The sequence below is a fragment of the Mobula hypostoma genome, chromosome 7, assembly GCF_963921235.1.
Source record: "Mobula hypostoma chromosome 7, sMobHyp1.1, whole genome shotgun sequence".
Lineage (NCBI taxonomy): Eukaryota > Metazoa > Chordata > Chondrichthyes > Myliobatiformes > Myliobatidae > Mobula > Mobula hypostoma.
In genome coordinates, this window is record NC_086103.1 from 49906266 (window position 1) to 49932718 (window position 26453).

At 40.7% G+C, this 26453-nt stretch overlaps 1 protein-coding gene across 4 annotated transcripts in view; it reads right to left on the bottom strand.

Moving 5' to 3' along the window:
• Nucleotides 1–12042: 12042 nt before the first annotated feature.
• cxxc5a (CXXC finger protein 5a) overlaps nt 12043–26453 on the bottom strand; it is a 30901-nt gene continuing 16490 nt past the window's right edge. For all 4 annotated transcript variants that reach the window (XM_063052702.1, XM_063052705.1, XM_063052703.1 and 1 more), the window contains 2 exons: nt 19557–20529; nt 12043–15582 (listed from right to left, as the gene is read on the bottom strand). In XM_063052702.1, the coding sequence (XP_062908772.1) occupies nt 15538–15582; nt 19557–20351 (840 nt within the window). In that variant the 5' untranslated portion in view covers nt 20352–20529 and the 3' untranslated portion in view covers nt 12043–15537. The remainder of the gene's footprint in view (nt 15583–19556; nt 20530–26453) is intronic.

A 26453-nucleotide genomic window follows, 5' to 3' on the forward strand; every position in this document is an offset into this window, starting at 1 on the left:
CTCTCTCTCCCCAGCTGCATCTTTTAAGTTTCTATTATGAACTTCTGTCAGGAAATGTTGAGGAAACTTGACCCAAAAGCAGAGCAGTGGAGACAATTTAGTGGTGAACGATAACCTTAATACACTACAAAGTAATAAGTCACGAGAAGCAACGAAACAAGGGAGAACAGGTACTAAACACGACAGGCAACAAGGCAACTAAAGACCAGGAGCAACTGGTTGAGACTGGTTGGTTCAATGAGTGAACAAGTGCTGTGGATGAGATATGGCTTTAAGTAGGCAGCAAATGATGAGTTGAAAATGGGTGGTAGGTGATTCCTATCACAAAGAGAAAATCTGCAGATGCTGGAAATCCAAGCAACACACGCAAAATGCTGGAGGAACTTAGCAGTCAAGGTAGCATCAATGGAAAGCAATAGAGTCAATGTTTCGGGCCGAGACCCTTCATCAGGACTGGAGAAAATAAGACGAGGAGTCAATGTAAGAAGATGGGGGAGGGGAGGAAGATGGGTGAAACCGGGAGAGGGGAAGGAGTGAAGTAAAGAGCCTGGAAGTTGGTTGGTGAAAGAGGTGCAGGGCTGTAGAAGGGGAAATCTGATAGGAGAGGACAGAAGACAGTGGAAGGATGAAAAGCAGGGGGAGCACCAAGGGGAGGTGATGGGCAGGTAAGGAGATAAGGTGAGAGAGGGAAATGGGAGTGGGGAATGGTGAAGCGGGGGAGAAGGATTACTGGAAGTTTGAGGAATGGATGTTAATCCTTCGCTACATCGACAACTGCATTGGTGCTGCTTCCTGCACCCATGCAGAGCTCGTCAACTTCATCAGTTTTGCCTCCAACTTCCACCCTGCCCTCAAATTTACCTGGTCCATTTCTGACAACTCCCTCCCCTTTCTCGATTTTTCTGTCTCTATCTCTGGAGACAGCTTATCTACTGATGTCTATTATAAACCCACTGACTCTCACAGCTACCTGGACTATACCTCTTCCCACCCTGTTAATTGTAAAAATGCCATCTCCTTCTCTCAGTTCCTCTGTCTCCACCACATCTGCTCTCAGGATGAGGTTTTTCATTCCAGAATGAAGGAGATGTCCTTCTTCTTCAAAGAAAGGGGCTTCCCTTCGTCCACCATCAACTGTCCTCAACCGCACCTCTTCCATTTCGTTAATGTCAGCCCTCATTCTATTCTCCTGCCACTCCACCAGGGATAGGGTTCCTCTTGTCCACAACTACCACCCCACCAGCCTCCATGTACAGCACATAATTCTCTGTAACTTCTGCCATCTCCAACAGGATCCCACCACTAAGCACATTATTTCCTCCTCCACCACACCCCCCCAACATTCTGTTTTCCACAGGGATCTCTCTCTACATGACTCCCTTGTCCATTCATCCCTCCCCACTGATCTCGTCCTGTTCTTTACTCGTGCAAGCGGAAAAAGTGCTACACCTGCCCCTATACCTCCTCCCTCACTACCATTCAGGGCCCTAAACAGTCCTTCCAGGTGAGGCGACACTTCACCTGTGAGTCTGTTGGGGCAGTCTACTGTATCCACTGCTCCCGATGTGGCCTCCTGCATTTTGGGGATACCCAACGTAGACAGGGAGACTGCTTCACCGAGCACCTATGCTCCATCTGCCAGAAAAAGTGGGATCTCCCAAAAGCCAGCCATTTTAATTCCACTTCCCATTCTTATTCTGACACATCAGTCCATGGCCTCTTCTACCGTCGTGATGAGGCCACACTCAGGTTTGAGGAGCAACACCTTGTATTCCATTTAGGTAGCCTCCAACTTGATGGCATGAACGTCAATTTCTTGAACTTCCAGTAATACAGCCCCACTTCACCATTTTCCTCTCTCACCTTATCGTCTTGCCTGCCCATCACCTCCCTCTGGTGATCCTCCCCCGCTTCTTTCTTCCATGGCCCTCTGTCCTCTCCTCTCAGGTTCCCCCTTCTCCAGGCCTGTATGTCTTTCACCACTCAAATTCCCAGCTCTTTACTTCACCCTTCACCCTTCTCCCCACCCTCCTGGTTTCACCTATCACCTTGTGTTTCTTCCTCCCCTCCTCCTACCTTCTTTCTCTGACTCCTCGTCTTTTTTTCCAGTCCCGATCAAGGGTCTCATCCTAAAGCATCGACTATACTCATTTCTATAGATGCTGTCTGGCCAGCTGAGCTCCTGCAGCATTGTGTGTGTGTTTGTTGGTAAGTGACTCCAGTTAGCTGGGTGGAGACTGGGAGGTGACCCTTTCTGAAAGAATGCTCAGGTATCTGTGCAGACCTGACAGAACCACCCTCCCCAAAACGGCAAGCAATCGATGGTCCAGGGCAATCCGGATGGCTCCAGTGGGACTTCTCGATGAGTGATGGATCCAAGATGAACCTGGCAGCACAGTTTTAACCCTTCCACAGGCTGTACCATTCCCAGTTGGCCATCAATGATGATTCCCATCAATGATGATGTGAATCCATCATCAACCAGCATACTGTGTACACTGGACCACCTTCCACCATCCTAGGTCCCTGAGGTGCAGACTCAGCTGGGTTGAGTGGTCGACAGACAATTGGCTTTGAGGCAGGACACGTGGGAGGTAGATGTGATCGTGAGGGAAGGAGGCAGCTGGAGGAGGTAAGTGACTGGATGGATGCGATGGCTAACCTCGAAGGGACCAATGAGCCGGGGTGATTGAATCACTTGCTGATTGGCTCTTTCTGACTGATCATTGTTCTACAGATGGTAGCCAGAGAACAAATTCACTGAGGTGCAGAGGAGGGAATAGAAGGCTCGTCAGAAGCGGGAGACAAATTGTGAGCCGCAGTCTAACACAATGTCCTGAGGGAAGCTGTGGAAGTGAACTACATGTTGGGGAACCAGGTCTGTTGTCTCAGCAGCTCATGGGAGTTTAGGGAGGGCCCTCTTGGAGAACCGGTCTACAACTATCATGGTCACTGTGGCCCCAATGGAGGGTGGCAAACCTGTGATGAAATCCATGGCGATGTAGGACCAGTAGGGGCCGCAGGATTCCAGAGGGTGGGGCACATTGCGGGCAGGCAGCGAAGAACTGACGTGAATCTGAGATTATAGTGGGCCACCCAAACCAGCGTTGCAGAAAATCCAGAGTCCATTGTGCATCTGGATGGCCAGAGTGGGGTGCGGAGTGGGCCCACTGAGTGCCTCAGAGTTCAGGGCTGCCTGGACATACACCTGGTTGTCAGGGACGTTGTCCAGAGCAGGCCCATGCCGTAGGGCCTGGAGGATCTGGTTCTCGAGCTCGCATGTGATCAGGGTGAGGTTCTGGGAAGATGGAATGAGGAGCTGAGGATTGATCTGTATTTCAGCTAGGTCAAACTGTCTTGACAGCGCATCTGCCTTTGTGCTCTTGGAGCTGGGTCAGTAGGAGATGGTGAAGTTGAATTGCTTAATGAAGAGGGTCCACTGAGAGTTGGATTGGGTTGACATGTCTGTAGAATGGATATGAGGTTCTGGTGATCAGTCCAGATCAGGAAATACTTGGTGTTTCCTGTCAGTCAATGTCTCCATTTCTTCAAGGGTCATTTAATGGTGAGTAGCTCCCTGTCTTCTGCTCCATAATGACACTGTGTAATGTTGGACTTACACGAGAAAAAGGCATAATGGTATGTCTTCCTGTCTGGCCCTCACTGGGAGAGGATGGCCCCGGTGCTCATGTCAGGTGTTCCCACCTCTACCACAAAGAATCCAGAAGGGTTCAGGTGGCATAGAATGGGAGCGGTGGTGAAGCATCTCTTGAGCTCCTGAAAAATGTGGTCTGCAGCATCAAACCAGGTTATCCGTGAGATTGGTGACTTTGTGAAGATGAGCTATAGTTTCAGAAGAAATTGCGGTAGAAGTTTCAGAAACCCAATAAGTGATGTAGCTGTTTAAGGGAGCACAGTAGAGGCCATTCAATGACAGTGCACACTTTCTCTGGGTCTAGGGCTATGCCTTGGGGTGAAAGGATGTAACCCAAGAAGGAAATGACTGGAGTGTAGAGCTGCCACTTGTCTAACTTGCAGTATAGATAGTTTTTGAAGGACTGAATGGACATGCCAGATGTGGTCTTGGAGAAGATGAGGATGTCATCGCGGTAGACAAACACATACCTGTGTAGCATGTCTCATAGGATTTTGTTAATGAAGGCCCGGAAAACAGGTGGACTGTTGGAAAGCCTGAATGGCATTACCAAGTATTCGCAGTGGCCAGTTTGTGTTATTTACACTGTCTTCCACTCATCCTTCTGGCAGATGTGGATCAGGTTGTACACACTCTGCAGATCCAGTTTGGTTAAGCTCTGGGCCCCAGAGTGTTTTCAATGCACCACCCATCAGAGTAGTGATTCTTACTGGTGATTTTGTTGAGTCCTCAGTAGTCCACGCAGGGATGAAGACCCTATCTTTCTTTTTGACAAAGAAGAATCCTGCACTGGCTGAGATCTGGATTGGTTGAATGAAGCCATGCTGTAGTACTTCAGCAATGTAGTCATTCATGGTTTGAGTCTCAGGGGAGGAGAGGGAGTACAGACGACCTCGGCAAGGGATGGAGCCCAGGAGGAGGTCGTTCACGCAGTTGTATGGTCTATGAGGCAGCAAGCTGCTGGCTTCCTTTTTACTGAAAGCAAAGGCAAGATCATGGTATTCTTGTGGGAGTTTGGTGAGGTTGAGGGTTTCCTGCGTCTCCACTGATTTACGGGGTGAAGCCATTTGAGAGAGCAGGCAGGTGAGTCCCCAACTCAGCAGTGAACCGGATGACCAGGTGAAGTGAGGATTGTGAGTGGAGAGCCAGGGGTAATCCAAAATGAGAGAAGAATTTGGATGGTCTCACGGTGTTCTCCAACGCTCATGTGCACAAGCTGTGTGTACGCTCTGACCATCCCAGACCACAAGGGACGTCTATTAATGGCTGTGATGCAGAAGGGGTGACAATAGGCTTATTAGGAAGTCCATGCTGCGCACGCACGCACACACACACACACACACACACACACACACACGCACACACACACACACAGTCTGGTTGAGAAAGTTGCCTGCTGCTCTGGAGTCCACCAGAGGCCCCTGTGTGTGTAGAGTGTCAAACTGTGGAGGAGGACAAAGAGTGAGTTGGGTTATGGTGCTGGAACGAGAGGCTGGGGGAGGTTACCAGATAGAAGACCCCTCACCTTTCCTTGGTGGTGCTGACTCTGGGATGCAGAGGGGATTTGATTCATTGGTGGTCGTCTACTCCACAGTAGGCAGACGAGTTGTTCTGCACTGACACACACACTCTGAGAGCGTTCAGGGAGCTGAGCTCCCCCCTGCTCTCGGGGTTCTGTAGGCATTCCTCAGGAGGGTCCTGCAGTCTGAAATGGTTCTGGGAACAGAACTGGGGGTCTAGCTGACAATCTGGAAGGCTGTTCCAAGACACTTGTCAATATGTAGGGCCAGTGTGATGATGCTTTCAAGGTCAGTGGATATCTCTGGTGTAGACAGCTAGTCTTTCAAGCACTCCAAGAGGTTACTTTGGTAATGGGCCAGCGGTGTTTCCCGCATTCCAACTGGAATCTGCCCTGAGGGTCCTGCATTCCACAGTTTAATCCAGCACTGAGAGGGAGTGAGGGTCCTGCATTCCACAGTTTAATCCAGCACTGAGAGGGAGTGAGGGTCCTGCATTCCACAGTTTAATCCAGCACTGAGAGGGAGTGAGGGTCCTGCATTCCACAGTTTAATCCAGCACTGAGAGGGAGTGAGTGTCCTGCATTCCACAATTTAATCCAGCACTGGGAGGGAGTGAGGGTCCTGCATTCCACAGTTTAATCCAGCACTGAGAGGGAGCCTTGACGCAGATGAAGAATCTGATCTACTTGCCAAATGGTCAAAAACATGTCATATCTCAATGTGAAATCCTCACATATGTTGCAAATGGGGGTCTTATTGTCCCAGTTTCTGGCGTAGATCAGATCTCACCCAGTCAAGAGAGGGATGACAAAGGCAATCTTGCCCTGGTCTGTAAAATTCAGAGATGGTTGGACCTCGAAGTGCGAGACACATTGGGACAGTAAATTGCAGCACCGGGTTGGGGACTCGACAAAGCGTATGGCCACTGAAATCTGGGATTCTGAGGAAGGAGGCTTACTGGTATGGTGTTGGACAGAGGTGGAGAGTTGGCTGAGGGCAACGAGGAGATAGTCAATGGTTTCCTGCTTGCTTCTGGGTCATTTGCTCACGTTGGCGGACAAGTTCCTTTCGGCAAGCAAGCTCTGCAGGTTCACTCATCCTGTCAGGAAATGTACAGCAGGCTTGACCCAAAAGCAGAGCAGTGAAGACAATTTAGAGGGGGTGATAACTTTACTAATAAACTATAAAATCATAAGCCTCAAGGGACCACGAAATAAGAGAGAACAGGTACCAAACACCACAGGCAACAAGGTAACTGAAGGCTAGGAGCAACTGGTTGAGGCTGGCTGGCTCAATGAGTGAATAAGTACTTTGGATGAGGGCTGGGTTTAAATAGGCTGCAGGTGATGAGTGGCAGGTGATTTCTGTTAGCTGGCTAGAGACTAGGAGGCACCTGGCTGTGCAGGCCTAACATGTTTGACAGGACCTGAGGACTTCTCAGTCTGCAGTACCAACGATTTGCTCAGTGCCATTTACTAGTAGTTGCAAGTTTCCTGAGTCTGCCCCCTCTTCCAGTTTCTAATTTTTAACTGTTTCTTTAATGGTCTTGTAGCCGATGTAATGAAAACTGATGTAAGGTACTGGTTAATTCATCTGCCATCTCCTTGTTTCCTATTACTAATTTTTTGGATTCATCTTCTTCAGGACTATTCACAATTTGCTGACTTTTCTTTTTTAACTGTCTATGCAAATTCATTATCTGTTTTGAAATTGCTGAATGTCTGTATCTTATACTCATCTTTTCCTTATTATTTTTTATTAATAGTTTGCTTTTTCATGTATTCTATGCAATTTTCTAACCTGCTGCTTATCTTTAACTGTATTCTTTTCCTTTAATACCTTGTTTGACTTTTTAAAAAAAATTGGGATGGTAGATACATCCCTTATAATCTTTCTTTCTCTTTGGAATGTATCTACTTCATCCAATCTGGAAAAATCTCCTTAAACACCCCCCACGGCATTTCCACTGAGCTATCCCTCAACTTAATTTGGGCTTGACTTTAGCCAGCTTTGCTTTCATGTCCCCATAATTGCAGATACTAAGAATAAAATAATAGTTTTGGACACATTCTTATCTCCATCAAACTGGTTAATCAACATAAAGCAGAGATGCAGCCTGGAATTGCAGAGACATGGAACCGGAATTGTTTTCTTCCAAGCCTGTTTCTGGAGCACCACCTGGGCAGTGCTTAATTAGCTCTCACCAGAAGCGTTCTTTACCACAATCATAATAGGTCTTAAATCCTTGCTCATGCTTCCCATCTAATGAAACAATGTCTTAGTTGGTTACAACTTATTTATTTAAGTTTGCTTGTTCTGACATTGCCTGCGCTCAGGAGATCCTTCTATAAAGATCACTTACAAGGAAATGCATTTATTTATTGAGTTACAAAGCAGAACAGGCCCTTTCGGGCCTTCAAGCTGCATTGCCCAGCAGTCCCATTTTAAACCTAGGCTACTCACAAGACAATTTACAATGATCAATTATCCTACCAACTGGTGCATTTTTGTACTGTGGGAGGAATCCAGAGCACCCAGGGAAAACCGATGCGGTCACAGGAAAAACGTACAAACTCCTTACAGGCAATGGTGGGAATTGAACCTTGTCACCAGTACTATAAAGCATTGTGCCAACCACTACGCTACCAATTGTAGGAGGGTCCCATCTAAGTTCACATTAAATGATAAAACCATTACTTACAATTCCCTATCACACAGACACCCTCAGCCTGAAAATCAATTCTCCCGCTCCTGTCCCAGCCTGTTTTCCCAATTCGTGATTCCTCAACCCAAACTGCAAGACCCAACAATACCTTCTGGAATTATAAGAATGAACTTCACTTGACAGCACATGATGCTGCATTGGATTTGAGGTTAAATATATAGACAACCTTATATTAAAGAACTAATCATGTAAAAATTTGGGAGACAGTGGAAAATTTGAATTTAAATTTTATTCCAGAAATATTCCATGGATATTTTCTTGAATGAAAGCCACTAATGTACGGTAAGAAGTAAAACTTCCTGCAAATTTTAGGCCACATCTGTCATAGTTGGAAGCAATTTCAATACACTCACCACCCGGATATATAATTTATTATATTTGACAGCCTAAAGGCAATCAATACAGCCTACCCTAATATCTCATGATGAATTTATAAAATCAATCTACTCTAATTTCACTTCTAGTGTAACCTCAAAATATTTCACATGGCTCTATTAGACCCTTCTAGATCATATGCACTATTACCAAACCTTCTTAATGATTCTTTCTCATATTTTAGCTCATCACTAATGAAAACTCTTTGTTATCTCCAGAGTTGACTACTCCATCTTTCTGCAGTGGATCTCTCAACTTTGAACTCCTCCAAATTTCAGGTCATCCAATGCTCCGCCACCTGCTATCTAAATCATACTAAATCCAATTTATGCAAGATGGTCAGCTCTAGGTCATTGAGAAACCATGGATGCACACGGATAGATGAGTCTCAAACAGGACCAAAAGGGGAGAATTTGGTGGTAAGAGAACAAAGGTTGTGGAGGAAAGGGAAGACAGTGCTTATTTTCCTTGCAATGTTTAGTTGGTGGAAATTCTTGCTTGTTGGACACCTGTCATGAGAAATTTATAGCCATGGTGTAGACAACAGAGTAGTGGAAGTGAAGAGAGCAATATATCAGATACTGAAATAATGTGCTTTCCGCTCATTCATTATTTTCACTGAAGAATTTATTAAAATTACATATAGATGTAGACCAGGTTTTTTTGCCCCAAAATGGAAAAAACACACTTGTTAAAATATTTCTACACCTTTGGTGCACTTTCTTATGTTACATTAATATAATGATGGTTCAGAGTGTGGGAGAGATAGATTAGATGAGAAAGATGGAAGCTGAGGGAGAGTTTAGCCTCATGGAAAGGTGGGAATTGTGAAATAAATAAGAGCAGGGGCAAAGTAGCCCATGAGCACTCTTATTGGAAGTGATGGAGAAGATTAAGACTGCAGTAGATGGGGCCAGTTAACTGAGATTTGAGACTGTAACGGAGAATCGTTGTGCTATCCACAATCCCTGATCACAGAAAACTGAGCAGTTTTGCCCCCTGAGCATAGAACCTAATGATAGTTTAGTCTGATTAATGTTTGCTGATGCACATTTTGGGCAGGCTTAACAAGAATTATTTGAATTACTGAAATAAGCAATTATTTTGAATATGGGGGGGGGGGCAGAATTTAGTAGAATCCTTCATGTTAAATTTAGCTTCAAGCCTTACTGGATTAGAGATAGAAAAATAGTGTCTAGTATCTGTACCCTTTGATGTTGATTACATTTATATAATCTGATATAATTTGTATTTACTTATGATTTTTAATTTGGCCTCGTATATATGACTATATTGAATTATGTTAATCTACATAAGGCACTTCAAGCCTGGGTCTTCACATATGAACAGTGCTATAAATAAAGTTATTATTACGTTCATTCAAATACAATTCATGTTTGTTCAACTTACAATTAAAAGTTTTAGTAGTTAATTGATTTTCTTCCAGAATGCGGAACTCCAATAAATTGTGAGCCAAACAAAATCATAGTAGAGCATTACTTGGTAACCAGGATCAAAATCAATAAGTATGCAATCTACACACAAGTATACTAACCTGCACCATTCACCTTTATTTTCCATCAAATGGAGAGCAAAAGCTATAACACAGAACAAAGGGAAACACAATACATGTCAATCTGTACTTCCTATCAAAGAAAAATATCTTGAAATTATATATTCAATGTGATTTTCATTCAGGTACATAGAAGTAATGACACTCTTCATTCTAAGAAAAACAAATGAGGAAGTGTTTTAATAAGCCTTTGGCTACAATTACACATTGGGAATTAAGTTATTGCTGTGTATTGGTTTAGATTAGTTGCATTAGATACTACCCATTTTGTTCACAAATGAAACATAGCTAAGGAGAATAAACACAAAAGATAAATGACTCAGGAATGAACATTTATACACCATCTCTGTTAAACTCTTTGACATTCCAAAGCAATTTCTCATTAATTCTAAAGTGCAGATATTGTTGCAATGTACAGTTACTTGCATTTATATAGCACCTTTAAATTAGAAAAAAAACATCCAAGGCACTTCAGAGAAGTATTAACAAATGAAGTTTAACACAAGGTACTTAAGGAGGCACGAAGGGTAATTTAGGAAAAGGTTAGTTCAATTTTAAGGAGTGTCTTAAAGAAAGAGAGGTTGAAAGATAAAAGGAACGGTGATTAAATTGCTCCAGGCCATTGGGAAGTGACAAGAGTTTGTAGAATTGCAAAAGGTTATAGAGATAAAGACAAGTATGTCCATTTAGGGATTTGAAAATATGGAGAATTCTAAAACTAGGGTGCTGTCAGATCAAATGCTAAACAGATCAGCCTGCATTGACTGTGGTTATGAGTGAGCAGGCTTGGTGCAAACTTCAACATGGACAGGAACTTTTGAGTGTGCACTCACTTGTGGAGGATGGAATTTGGGAATCATCTCGGAGTTCGTTACAAACATCGAATGCAAGGATGTGGATTTCAGTCACACAAGCAAGAGTAGGGCTGGAGCTTTGAGGATATGTGGTTGTAAACACTTCTCACCTTCAAGTATTATTCAAACATTGTGAACAAATGAACTGATCAGGACACCAGGTTGCAAGAATCAAGACAACGATGTCAGCTTTTCCAATAATTTGTTGCAGGAATTACTACCTTTTACAAATACCTCCTCTGATTTTAAAAGTTAATAAATTATTTAGTATTGGAAAGGTGGGTTAAACAAATATTTTGTTTAAAAATTTGGTTATTTCCTGTCTTAAACAAATTGGTCCTAATATTTACAGGGAGTGAGCAGAACAGCATATACATGTGCTTTTGTAAGTCATTTTAGGTTTCAGTCATTTGGGAAATGGACATGTTCTACTGACTTTAATGACAAGGCACACCATTTATTTTAAAGTGTTTCCCAGTGAAGAGATGCCAAGATTCAGGATATACCCTGACATGAGTAAAAGTCTACATTTGGCACAGTTTCCAGTAACCAGGAAATTGCTGTAGAGGTTATGGGTTTAACTGAACCAAAATTGGAAATTAGCGGCATTAGGAAAGACAGCAGTTGAGGTGAGAGTCATTCTGCCTATTGACACAAGGGAACTTGGAAATAATGTAGAATTGACAATAAAATTAGGAGAGAGGGCGACCAGAAAAGACAGGCACAGATGGGAGGAGTAACAGCATGAACCAATCAGGATACAAGAGATGTTGAGGGAACCAGGAGGAGCACATCTGCTCCTTTCCCTTTACAGTATAAGGGGTGCTACAATTAGCACTCACCTCTGAAGCCACTTTCTTTTAGCTGTGTTCTGCTAATAACCTTTAGCCAATGTGGAATAATATTATTTTTTTGTCGAAGAATAAAGCTACAAAGAGTGATTTCAACATACACAAGCTTAACCCTTTGATATCTGAAACCCTTACTACAAATTTGTAAATGTACGTTTAATTTAAAACCTACTTAAAAGGGGCTAATGTGAAATTCAAGGAGCTGTGAATAATAATGTATGCCTCTTGAAGGACAAAGCCTTAATCACTATCACCCTGGTAATGTTGTTCCCCTGAGTTCTGACAACCTTAACAAGATCACCAATATACAGAAATTAGTAATTAGTTTTACAGACACAGCAGTTCATCTTGAACTCACCGATTGCTTGCTTTTATTGTCAGCACTGGACTTTGTATGCCTCTTCACATTCTACTCAAATGTTTTAAACACTGAATTCAAACCATACAGTTGTTCAAATGATCAAATATGAGAAACTTACTAAATTTTACAGTACTTATTTTATTTGTATACAGAATCGCTACAGACAAGACACCATATTGCTGATGCATATATTTTGTTCCATTTTCTTTTGCTGTTTTTGCTTTAAACATACCAAACCTTAAGACCAGTTCACAACACTGAAATGAATTACATAACCAGAAAAAACTATATCCATATACTTTATGAGTTTCTTGGCAAATCATATACAATGCTCTTTCACAATATTTGGAAAGTATTTTCAGAATTAATAGAAAGAAAAAAAAATCAGTGCTTAAGCTGAAAAAGAGAACCGATGGTTTTATGTATTATTTCAAATTCGTACGAACCTATCTTTATAACAGAAGTTCAATCATGTTATCATATGAATGACCTTGAACCAATATTTGCAAAAATGAATATTTAAAAAAAATTATGCATTGCATCAGCCATTCTTTTATCCTCTAACTTATCATTCTAAAACTTGTTTCTGGGGAAAATGTTTTTTGTCATATATTTGTGCCTACCTTTTACTCAAAAATGATAAGTTAAAACATAGCAATTACTTTGGATAAGGCAGATCAGCAGTGATTGGTATTATTATAAATTGACAGTCACTCTGCCTTTGCTTTTGCCAGAGATAATTTCCACCAGTTCAAATTAGCAGCTATTTGTAACACCTATCAGCCAACAACCGTTCTTTGTTTCAAACATATTGAACAATGGTGAATTCCGAAAGTGTTGTAGATTCTCCTGGGAGGTAGCAAAAAAACACAAACAACAGCAAGTGGCCAGTTGATTATAGACCTCACTATTTTCTTTCACATTTTATCTGCTTTGCCTGGTTTGTCCTACAACATAAGGTTTTCGTTCCCATTCAACCTACCATCCCAAAAGCCCTGTGTTTCAGACAAGATGCTAATGTCAGTGCTTTCTCAAATAAGAATTTTGACTCTTTAAATAGAGTAAATGCATGTGTTAGAAGGGTGTGTTTATATTGTATATGCTGCGAGCTCATTCTTCCCATTTACATTGTCTGACTTCATTCTGCTTGTAAATTCAACTGTCCTGTCTAAATCAGAGCTCAATGTATGCCTGAATGTATCCTGATCTGGAGCTCTCTTTCAATAGTTGATCACCTGGAGAGAGGAGAAATGTCCACTCTAAACTCTACTCAAATGAAGAATGCACCCTTCCTGGACTTCAGTTCATGTGGCGATAAGGGAAACAGTATGAGATTCAATAGTCTTTGACCTCTCCATTCTGTCAGATTGGAAGCAGCCTCGAGATGTTTACCTCATAAAGAGCGCTAGCAACAGCAGTTTGAAACAGGCTGCATTTATACAACATAATTAATGTGAATGTAGCTTAAATATATCTAATTTAAAATTCATTGAGTCAATTATTTAATTATGCAATTTTATGAGGATAGCATTGATAACACATTAGGAATTCAGAGCTTAGTTGGTGAGGTGCAATTAAGTTGCTCAGAAGCATTATATTTACTGTGTATTAATTGTTTTAATGTCCTGTAAATCAAAAATTAAAAAGCTGTTCTCCTCTCCATAATCATAATCATAAATGTTCTTACTTGCTGTTTTAATCATCAGAATACTATTTACAGTGCTGTAAAATCTGATAACTGAAAATCTCCTGCTTTGTTTCTTCCAAGAACAATAACTCCCTGGGTTATGTGGGGTTCCGTTCCTGAGAACTATCCATTTACCAATTAATTAATAAGTTGGAAATGAGCAACCTTTCAGGAAGGGAAAACAAGTGGGTGCCAGCAATAACAGAAATTCACTCAATTTCAGCCGGTCGCCACAGATCCGGTCGTAAAAGAGACAGATGCCATCAGAACCAACAAAACTCTAACAAGGAACTTCTTTTTAATCAAGCCATGCAGACGTTTTCAGCATGAACTATTGAATGTTATTTTAAACTTTGAAGACTCTATAACCGACATCGATGATCAAGTACAGTTGACAGATTTGTTTTCAGGGAGACATTGTTTGTACGCACATAGAACTTAATGTAAGAGAATGCATAATCTTGGATTTACAATACATTAAGTTAATGCTTTTTGTAACCCAGGGAGCCTCTTTTTTTTTATTGGTCATTCTTAAAGAAGGTCTGTTATATGTAGCGCTTCTAAAGTTATGTGCTTTTTTTGATCCTCATAATTTTCATAATACTCATACTTTCTTCTGATGTAGTCAGGTACCATTCAGTCCATCCAGCTTATATCAGCTCTCAGAGCAAACCCTCCAATCGTATTCATAGTCTCATTTCCATGTATGGTATTCTCTCATCCATTAACAACCTCCGATTCTCTCATCAGTCACCAACACTGAGGCTACTTCACAATAACCAATTATCCTGATAGCCAAAATGTCTCTGTGATGTGAAAGAAAACTGAAACACTGGGGTTGGGGGCTGGATTGAGGAGGAACCAACGCTATTACAAGAACATGCAAGCTCTACACAGGCAGCAACTGAGGGTTAGGATCAAATCCAGGTTGCTGGTGTTGTGAACCAATAGCACTCACTGCCACAATGAGTTTGAGAGAGCAACTAAACAATGATTCCTGTGATTTACCATGGATAGACTTTAATGGGGCACTGTATTCTGTAGGCAAGTAAGAGAATTGTATTGAGTGTATTTTTGTAGCAATGAATAATTTGCTGGATCATGAAAAGCCAACTTTCCTAAACAGCATTTCCAGAAATCAGTCTGCTCACCTTAAGGGACGCCAAGTGCCACATGCAAGGCTATGTGCCCCAAAATGAAATTGGACACACAAAAGAAACACTAATTTTCTACACAAAACAGCCAAAAACAGCCAAATCATTACAAAATGCACCATGCAAATCGGTGTGAAGCTGGTGATTTTACATGAAAACCAGTGGTAAAAGAACCACCACAGCAGTGATGTTAAATCAGTAATTTACAAAAACGTTTACAAATAAAATATAAAAATCATATTCTAGTGCCTACTTATGTGTTCAAGTTTCCAATGCCAAGAGGTGTCATTATGCAATGGCTACCCCGTGACAACTGGGGAAATATGCATTAAAATAGAGAGGAGAGGAAAGGTAGATTGGAAAAAGGCATGTAATTGAGCCATTGTGCTATGTCTAGAACAGTGTGTTCAACTAGTCTTAAAAGATATCTGTAAAATTAACTTCCTAAACAGTCCTAGCACCTTCCAACATACATAACAGACATCAACATCAAATACAAATAAAATCTGATTGTCCATACTCTGCCCATTTTGTCTTGGTACTGTATTTTACAGATTTGTTGTAATAGCACTGACACATTGTACAATGACTAAAGATATTTATTCTTACAACATAAAATTCACCTCCATAAAAACTGGAATGAAAGTTGCAGAAAGAGTTTTGGTTCTAAGAAAACACAGGGTGCGTCCATTTACTTTAGCCGACAATGTTTGCCTGAGACAATACAAGCAAGCAGACACATTGCACTTAATGACACAACTCTGGGAATTGCGTGCTCACATCTATTGGAACCATCGAAACGCTGCTCCTGACGGAAGGATCACTTTCTGCAATCAGAAAAGAGGGAAATCATTATTTAATATAAGCAATAATCTGTCATAAATGTACATGCATGAGTGTTGCAAAGCAAGATATTGTTAACTGCAACTGGTTATAGAGAGAAAGCACAAATAAACTACATAACACACAATGAGGCTATGCTACTTCTCTGAATAGCTACCTGATTTTGTAGGATAAAAGCATATCAGTACATCAGATGTACTCCTTTCAGAATAGGCAGCAAAAACAACCGTGACTTATTCATCACTGGTTCAACGTGTGGAGCTTCTTTGTGCCTGCTCTTTAGGTTTCCAAAGTGAAAAAGTGAATAATGTGTCAGTACTTTGATTGACTCGCCCTCCTTTGATAAGCATTCACTCTCTGAGCTCCACAGTTCACAGTGGATAGTGACAAAATACAGTTCCGTAACATCATTTCCAGTTGTTAACAATAAGAAAACATTACTGCCCATGGCAACAGTTTTTATTACAAATTTTCAAATTGTCCAGCCTCATGTCTTTTTCATTCCCCTCAGGAGGAGATTGTACTTCATATCAGAGTAAAAGAGTACCATTCCATAGTATTTTGTCATAAATAATGCTTCTTCACACAGTATCTCTACTGTTGCAGAGATACCACAACTGAGGACCCCTCTGACCAAACCTCAAATAGAATTTGCTGCATAACTATTCAAAAGTCCAGGTGAAACGTACTGTCCTGCTAACAGTAATTTGCCACCTCATTGCAACACAGCACAATGGGAGCAGCTAAGGCAAGCTGACCTTTTTAAAGTCAGAATTTTACTTACATTGAAACAATTGGATTCAACTACTGATTCAGCTACTTTTGCACTTCTGAAGAATACCTAATGCATTGATCAACTATCAAACCCCCTTTTGATCTGAATTATTATAATCAATCATAAATTAACTCCAAAGTACAGAACAAATATTTAATAAACCTTCATTTTATTTTTAAGAAGATGATAATTTAACCCAACCTTTCATTAGAACGAGGTGCCCCCAAAACTTAAAATGTATTTGCTAGTGAGATAACCTATCAAAGTAATCCCTCCAAAAGAGACAAATCCTATATTGATGAAGGCATTTATTTTTTACAAAAGGCACTAAACACGGCACTAAATTGGTTCCAATCAGTAATGTTTGTCTAAATATACCACTAGAAAATATAAAGCCACTCTGCTGTGGATCACTGTGGGTGACACAGATATCATTTGCTCAAGGACACAGCTAGAACTCTGCGTTTGGCCTTAAACTGCCTTAATAAGCAGATTTGCTGTTTAGACAACAGCAGACAGTAATGGATATCAATAGTCATCTGCAAACTTGATGATGAAATAAACTGGCCTATTTCTCCCTCTTTATTGAAGATGGACCGGCCCAGAGGTCTGAGTCCAGATTATCAACATGCAGCAAAATAAAGTGGACACTCTAATATCAGGCTGCTCTGTCCAGAACATGTAAAGAAACGCCATGGTCTCAAAGTGACCATTTATAAAATGAGTAGTTACTCAGTGATCTAGGTCTAGCGTGATATGAAATAATATCCTTTAATTAATTTATTCACGCTGCAGCATCTCTCTTGCAAATAGAAGCAGCTGACCATGCTGAAGCCTGAAGGGAAAAATATCCTCTCTTCTTCAGAGGACCAGGGAACCATTTTGAGCCTGACTTAGCTACTGGAGCAACCTGTTACGACATCCAAATGTCACAAAATTAGCCATAAAGAAAAACTTCTAATGCAACAGAAATTAACTTATTGCAGCACGAATATTCAAGTTTTCTTTCCAAGTGCTGCCTAAAAGTGGGAAGGATATAATTAGCAAGGTATTAATGCTACTGCATTTCTGACAGTGCCACAACACGGAAGGTACTTTGAAAAAAAACAATTTCCAGAACATAATTTAAGTATTTATTTTGTATCAACAGCAAAAGATCAGTGACGCTGTGACAGAACAGCTCCACCAGCTGCTCCACAATGTCACCTTGTTCCAATAAAACTAATAAAATATATTTTTTTAAATGAGTTGAACATATCCACTGATCCAATCCAGAATTCTGCCCACTTATTGCTTGAGGAGGGATAATCGTACGAGAACTATTTTCCACATAACCCAATTGTGATATTTATTCTAGACAACCAAAAAGCAGGAATAGTATACCTTTAGAAATAGTACAGAGCAGATTTGAAAATATTATTTGTAAGATTCATTTTCTTCATCAATTGATGAAATATTTTAAATTTTTATGATTATATTGTAACCATAGATTTCAATGTTCTTTAACACACATATTTGACTGGTTTAATAGGTCAAATTAGTTCCCATTATCAACTCCTCATATTTTTACAAGTGAAATGAGAATGTGCCCAGTTGTGAACCATAAAAACAAAATCAGAAATACATTCTGGCAAGTGAATATTATATGAGATATGTCACAGTATTAATCTATTACAAGACACTCATCATTTTTTTTGAAATTGAAATGCTGTCAATGAACTAGCACACATGTTAAAATTACTTTTATTTACTATAAAGTACAATTACTGATTTTGCTGCACAATAATTAGGTTTTTTTCCCCTTATCTGTTGTCTCTAAGACTTTCATAAACTCAGCTTTCATTTTTGTTTTAAGAATCTGAGTGAACATGGCCTTATTATGTAACTCAGTGGCTTCCACTAAATTCCCTTACAGCAGAGATTAACACTGGACCACTTTGGGGGCTCAGAGTTCTTGCTTTGTTCTCTGTGCAATTCACTCAAAATCAGCCTAAAGATATAAAAGATGGTAGAATTTCAAAGGCAAAATTAGATTCAAACAATTCAAGTTTCCATGATAGTTTGTGAGAGCCTTGCCCACATGCATGGGTACTTTTCAAATCAAAGTAATAACTGATGAAGGGTCTTTACTAAAATTTCGACTGTTTATTCCCCTCCATAGATGCTGCCTGCCTTGCTGAGTTCTTCCAGCATTTTGTGTGTGTTGTTCAAGATTTCCAGCATTTGCAGAATCTCTGGTGTTTAAGAATTAGCACCATTTTGTTGGCTGTGATTACTATGAACCATAAATCTTTTTTTGTTGGACACAAGGGGCTTGAAGCTCTGCTGCATATCCCAACGTTTTAGTGTATTAAGTAGCAGAATTTAACAGAAGACTTTATTGTTGCACATACTTGATTACTTTCTGAATTCTCTCTCAGTTTCCCTTGCTTGTCACATGCATGGCCATGAAGCCACAGAACACATACAGCATGGAATTTTACAGTATATACATGATTTATGATAGGCTCAGACAATACATAAAATTAGCAGAAGGAAGGTCAGACTTGTACATAATTCTATTCCTTCTATCTTACTAACAAAAACCATAATTATATGAACTTCTTATTTAGTTAGATGCTTTCAAAGAACAAATCTTTAAATCAGAGCAGTAATTAAAAAACACAGCTAACTAAACAAAATAGGATACTTATACAACAGTATTCAACCAAAAGGAGGGTTTAAAAGTAAAATTTAAAAAATATTAATATACCTGTTTTAAAGAATAACTGTTCAAAACATCAAAATCGTATCATACATTCTGCATGATTTTCAATGAATAGACCAGATCGTCAGTTCAATGATACATGGCAGCTTTATAGCAGTTAAAAGTAATCTCAAAGAGAATTACCTGTATTTTGTACAAACTGATGAAGGGATTAAGTTTTCTCTTAAGGAAAGGCATGCTTCAAAAAGAGCAATATTATAATCACATAATTGCCAGGGATGACTGTTTGATGATAGTACAATCTTGATGTGCTGAGGATTGTAAAAATCATTCAAGGATAACCATGAAAATTTACCACCATGTACATCAATAATATTCAAATTATTTCTCCTCATAAGTTGATGCATCTTGAAATCTTTCACCTTTTTTTCACTCTAAAGAAAGGTATTTGAGGAAAAGCCATGAGTAGTTCTTACCTCCAATGCTGCTGTAGGCTTTTTTTTAAGTTCCTCACATTTTCGCAGTTTGCAAATTTGGTGGCCCGTTTTGCGATTTCTACAGCTACTGCATTCCTCACAATTTAATCTTCTTCTGCAGGGTTCACACATGCCACATCTCTTTCTCTTCTTCTTTCCAGAATGTATAGCGGAAGCAAGGTCATTCTGCAAAGGATATTCTACCAGACCAGCCATCTGAAGCGCACTATCTGCCATGAATATCCCGGCGGGAGTCATAATAAAAACACCCGGATTCAATGGAATGCCACTCATGAAGGGCAAATCAACAGGACTGCTTATTGCTTCAGCTGCTGATACAACCTCCATGTCAGAAATACCAGCTTCTCGCTCACTGGAGAGGTAAATGTGCTCAGGTTCCACCTGCTTTTGATGATCTGTAGAAGGAATGATGTGCACTTCATTCTGTGCCTCTGACGAACTTTCCAGTGACCTATCGGATTTGTCTAACATGTGAGAGGCCCTTTTGTGCTTTGAGGTAGTACTGTTTTGAAGAACTGTTGAATCTTTTCCATTTACTAAGGTATTTCCATTTTGCAGTTGCCCGTTCATTGAGCTGCCACTGCCAAACGTTGGAAAGCGTGTTGAAGAGCGAGGTTTTTTTAGAACTTTGCTTATCGGTTCATTTATTATACCACTCCTGCTCCGTTTTTCTAAATCGGCTGTAAGTTCATCGTCCTTGTGAAGATCCTTTTCCGTCGGGTCTGTGCTTGGAGTGACTTGTTGCTCAGTAGGTTGGCTGGCATTAGACATCATTAATGATTCGGCAGTGTATTTTGCAAACCACAATTATGTCGATTCTATAGGATTGAGCTTTCTTACCAAAATGTGCTGGAAAATTGTTGTAAACCTTGATCAACTCCAAAGCTGATCTGAAAACTGCTGTGTACCTTCTTTTTGGCACCTCTGCAGAGAACCAAGGGATCACCAGGCTCTTTAAATAAAGGAAATAAATAAATGGTTAACTTTGGCCTTACATTTATTGGAAGTCTTAAGAATTACTTTTGCTAGTGCGTTACAGAATTTCTGGTGTAAAACAGTAACTCATAGAAATCAATTGTCAAACATTACATAATTATTTTAAGAACAATAGGCCGTAAAACATGAGAGCCTAGAATTAGACCATTTGGGCCATCGAGTCTGCTCTACCATTCGATTATTGCTGATTTATATTCCCTGTCAACCCACTCTCTTGCCTTCTACACATAACTTTTGATGCCCTTACGAATCAAGAACAGATTGACCTCCTTTTTAAATATGCTTGACTTGGCCTCCATAACTGTCTGCGAAAATAAATCCAAAATATTCACCACTCTCTGGCTAAAAGAATTCCTGCTCTAAAGGAATATCCTTCTACTCTGAGGCTGTGCCCCGGTCCTAGATTCTCCCTCTATCGAAAACATCTTGTCTATGTCTACTCTGTAAAGGACTTTCAATATTCTGTAAGTTTCAATGAGATTTCTCCATCATTCTTTTAAACTCCAGCGAGGACAAGCCCAGTGCCATCAGCACTCCTCATATGTTAACCCTTTCTTTCTGGGAGCTATTCTTATAACCCTCCTATAGACCCTATCCAATGCAAGCACACCCCTCCAAATGTGGTCTGACCAACAGCATACAAAGCCTCAGCATTATATCCTTGCGTTTCTATTCGAGTCCTCTTGAAACAAATGCTAACATTGTATATGCCTTCCTTAATACCAACTCAACCTGCAAGTTAACCTTTAAGGAATCCTGCACAAGAACTCCCAAGTCCCTTTGCATCTTTAATTTCTAAATTTTCTCCCCCTTTAGAAAATAGTCTATACCTTAATACCTTCTATCAAAAAGGATGACCATACATTCCCCATGCTTCATTCTATCTGCCACTTCTAACCTGTCCAAGTCCCCCGCAGACTCCCTGCCCCTCTACCTATCTTTGTATATTCTGCAACTTGGCCACAAAGCCATCAATTCTGTCATCCAAATCATTGACATATAACGTGAAAAGGAGCAGTTCCAACACCAACCCCTGTGGAACGCCACAAGTTGCCGGCAGCCAAACAGAATGGCTCCCTTTATTCTCACTCCTGCCAATCAATCTTCTATCCCATGCTAGATCTTTTTTGTAATACTATGGGCTCCTATCTTACTTAAAAGTTTAAAGTTCCAAGTAAAATTTATTATCAGAGTACATACATGTCACCACATACAACCCTGAGATTCTTTTTCCTGCGGGCATACTTTGCAAATCTATTGAACTGTATCTGTAAACAGGATCAACCAACCTCAAACTGTGCAAATGCAAACACAAATAAATAGCAAAAAATAATGAGAGCATGAATTAACAAGATAAAGAGTCCTTAAAATGAGGCCATCATTTGTGGGAACATCAGAAATAGAATGAGTGTAGCTATCCCCTTTTATTCAAGAGCCTGATGGTTGAGGGGCTGTAACTGTTCTTGAACCTGGTGGTGAGAGTCCTGAGGCACCTGTACCTTCTACTTGAAGGCAGCAGCAAGCAAGGAACATGGTGCGGATGATGGATGCTATGGGAACGTTTCACGTAGATGTGCACAATGGTTGGAAGGGCTTTACCCATGATGTACTGAAACAAATCTACTACCTTTAGTAGGATTTTCTGCTCAAAAGCACTGGTGTTCCCATACCAGGCCATAATGCAGCCAGTCAGCACACTTTCCACCATACATCTATAGAAGTTTGGCAAAGTTTTTGATGACATGCCGAATCTTCGCAGACTCCTGAGGAAGTCGAGGCACCCCAGCAGCCTCTTATGCGGCACCTTGTCAAAGGCCTTCTGCAAATCCAAGTAAACAACATCCACTGACTCTCCTTTGTCTTTCCTGCCTGTTAATTCCTCAAAGTTTTCCAACAGATTTTCCCTTAAGGAAACCATGCTGACTTCAGCCTATTTTATCATGTGCTTCCAAGTACCTCGAAACCCTATCCATAATAATACTCTAACATCTTACCAACCACTGAAGTCAGGCTAACTGGCCGATAATATCCTGTTACTTGCCCCCTTTTTTTTTGCCAATTTTACATGCTTTTTTTAATCTCTTATTGTAATTTGTGTCCCATATTCTGGCTATTCAGAGGCCTGTACTGAACTCCCATCAGGCATTCTTTACTCTTCCAGGTTTTTCACTCTACCCAAAAGGATTCTAGACCTTCTGATTCTATGTCACTTCTTTTCAAGGATCTGCTTTCACTTTTTACCAGCAGAGCCATCCCAACCCCTCTGCCCACTCACTTGCCTGTCTTTTTCGATAGGATGTGTATCCTTGGCTGTGATCTTCTTTCAAGCACAATTCTGTATTGCTCACAACATCGTTTCTGCAAATTTCTAGCTGTGCCATAAGTGCATCTATCCTATTTTGTATGCTGCATGCATTCAAGTATAACACCTTCAGTCCTGTATTCACCACACTTCTTTTCAATTTTGTCTTCATGTTGCATGAAGTTAAATTCTTATCACTTTCTAAACTTTCTGACTTATTCTTTATTCTGGAGACCTCAGTAAACCTCTTGCACTCTCTTTCCCTTTTACTTTATCCATACTTTCCAAGCTGTTGAAGCTATCCTCCCACCATTTAGATGAAAGCTTATCCACAGCCCTAGTTCCACAATCCTTCAGGACTTTGGTCCCAGCATGATTCAGTTGCGTGTGCCATTGGACCTGCTCCCTCCTTTCCCAATACTCTACCATTTTAATGCATTGCAAAGACAAGATTTGTAACATCACTGATATTCATGTCATATAAAACTTTCTAAATCCTAAATGAGCTTGTGAGATTTTATGCATTTATATTTCTCTCACTTGACCACAAATATTATCTTATCCTCTTTTATAAAAGTAAAATACCAAACATGTTAACGGGGTATGAATTGAATTGTCAACTCAAAAACAAGCATCTCTGCAAAGACTCTCAACCACTATTACCTCAGACCAACTATTGTGGCACTGTACTGTAAAACATATAAGCTACTTCATCCTGATGAATTATGAATTAATTTATTTTATTTTGTTACTTTGAGATACAGCATGGTAACAGGCCCTTCCTAATGTGGTCAATTAACTTACTAACCCATATGACTCTGGAATGTGGGAGGAAACCAGAACGTCTGGAGGAAACTTGAGTCCTCACAGGGGGAACATACAAATTCCTTGTAGACAGAAGCAGGAATTGAACCCCTTGTCCTCATCTACCAACCCACCAGCCTCCGGATCCAGCAAATTATCCTCTGCAACTTCCACCACCTTCAACAAGACCCCACCACTAAGCACATCTTTCCCTCTCCGCTTTCGGCAGGGATCGCTCCCTCCGCGACTCCCTGATCCACACGTTCCCCCAATCCCCCGCGGATCTCCCACCCGGCACTTATCCCTGTATGTGTAAGTGCTACACCCGTCCCTACACCTCCTCTCTTGCCACCATTCAGGGCCCCAAACAGTCCTTCAGGGTGAGGCAACACTTCACTTGTGAGTCTGTTGGGGTCATCTATTGCATCCGGTGCTCCCGGTGCGGCCTTCTCTACATCGGTGAAACCCGACGCAGATTGGGGGACCGCTTCGTCAAGCACCTCCGCTCCATCCACCACAACAGACAGGATCTCCCATTTGCCACCCACTTCAACTCTGCTTCACATTCCCATTCAGATATGTCCATATATAGCCTCGTCTACTGCCATGATGAGGCTAAACTCAGGATGGAGGAGCAACACCTCATATACTGTCTAGGTAGTCTCCAGCCCCTTGGTATGAACATAAATTCTCCAACTTCCGGTAATTCCCTCCCCCTCCCTTCCCCCCATCCCTGTTTCACTCTGCCTCCTCCCCCAGCTGCCTACTACCTCCCTCATGGTTCCGCCTCCTTCTACTACCCATTGTGCTTTCCCCTATTCCTTCTTCACCTTTCCTGCCTATCCCCTCCCTACTTCCCCTCCTCCATCCTTTTATCTTTCCCCTTACTGGTTTTTCACCTGGAACCTACCAGCCTTCTCCTTCCCACCCTCCCCACACCTTCTTTATAGGGCCTCTGCCCCCTCCCTCTTCAGTCCTGACAAAGGGTTCTGGCCCAAAACGTTGACTGATCATTTCCACAGATGCTGCCCGACCTGCTGAGTTCCTCCAGCTTGTTGTGAGTGTTGCTTTGACCCCAGCATCTGCAGAGTATTTTGTGTTTGAGCAGGAATTGAACTCCCGGTGATGGGGCTGTAAAGTGATGCACTAACCACTGCACTACCCTGCTGCCCACAGTTTAAATATTGTTTTAAACATAGATAAACATACAAAAAAGATGTGTGTGCATCCTTTAGTCTGTCTTACCACAGTCCTACTTTAAAACAACAGCTATATCAATGTCAATAAACTTCAACTGTCGTATTCTTCGCTGTGCTTGTTGTGAAATGGGGAAATAGTTCTTATATTTTCTAAGTATGTGATATGACATTATTTGCACATTGAAAATTAGATCCTTTGATGTCAATGGGACAAAACCTCAGAAGCAGAGTTCAAAATACACATGTAGAAGGAGTACTCAATAGGATGAATAATTACCCTGTCAAGTTTGTGATAGATATTTTGAATATTTTACCTAGAAGGAAATTATAATTATCCCAGGTAAAGAAATTGATACTGGGCAAGCTATTCAACAGAATCCCGCTGAGGAACTTCAGATACAAGAGTCAGAGTGATTGTTAAACAGTGTTTTCAGGGACTGATATTGAAAGGGTCATCTTTGATCTCAATTTCTTATATAGTGGAGTCCAGTTAATTGGGCCATTGGTTAATCAGGGCAGCCGCTTATTTAGGACAATCCTTAAAGAACCAAAACTAATTGAGAAAGTAGCCAGGATTCCCTTTGTTTATTTGGGACACTATGTCGCTTAATTGATACAGGAGACTGTTGCCGATCAGTTTCTAACTAGTGTCAGTTGTGAGTACTTGCGTGACCCTTAGACACTACACTGTGCTTAGAGCAAACAGTTTTTAAATAGCATCACTTGAATGTTTGTGACTTTTGTCACTCATAGTTAGCGAGAAATAAGCAGTAAGACAATTCAGAACTGTTTTGTTCACTGTGGTTTCAAGCATTCAGGCCTGGAGATATGAAAAATGGCTGGGAGTTCAAATGAAGCAATTTCACTACTTCAACTACAGGAACAATGAAGAATTTGAAGGTGTTAAGAATAATCTTAAATGTTACAATTAAACTGAAGATTTGCAGGATGCCATCGTCAAAAGGATTGTATGAAGGCAATCCATTATCTGCCGTAGACGTCTGCGCTGATCTTGTTCATTTACAGTCAATCAAAAGAACACATCAGCATACACTGAATTCCTTTGTCAAAAAACAATTTGGAGCTAATATATAGCTTTCTCATCCTATAGTGTAGGGGTACTGTTCTAATTTGTTCTGTATGTCATTTAAATACAACATTTGTTACTCAGTTGAAGTTAGTTTGTGTGGTTATACCTTTTTAACTACTTCCATGCAATTTTGGCTAATTGGGGCAGCCATTTTAATGAAGACACTTGGCGATTTAGTAGTGTCAGCTATCTGTTGTCTGCTTCTGAAATTCAGCTTGGAAGCAAATTTCAACCAGAATAAATATTACATACACATGCTTATCCCAAGCAATGGAGGATACATTTCAATCTCATTGTCTCCAAAAGAAGATCAAAAAAGCTGTCTTCAAGGACTGATAGTGAAAGGATCATCTCTGATCAAAATTTCTCATATTATAGACATGTACGATTGTTGAAAACCTTGTGGCAATTGATTGTGATCAAATGTTGGTCAAAATAATCACAGGCCAAAGTCAGCCTTACATCATTTAAACAGTGAAATAGCT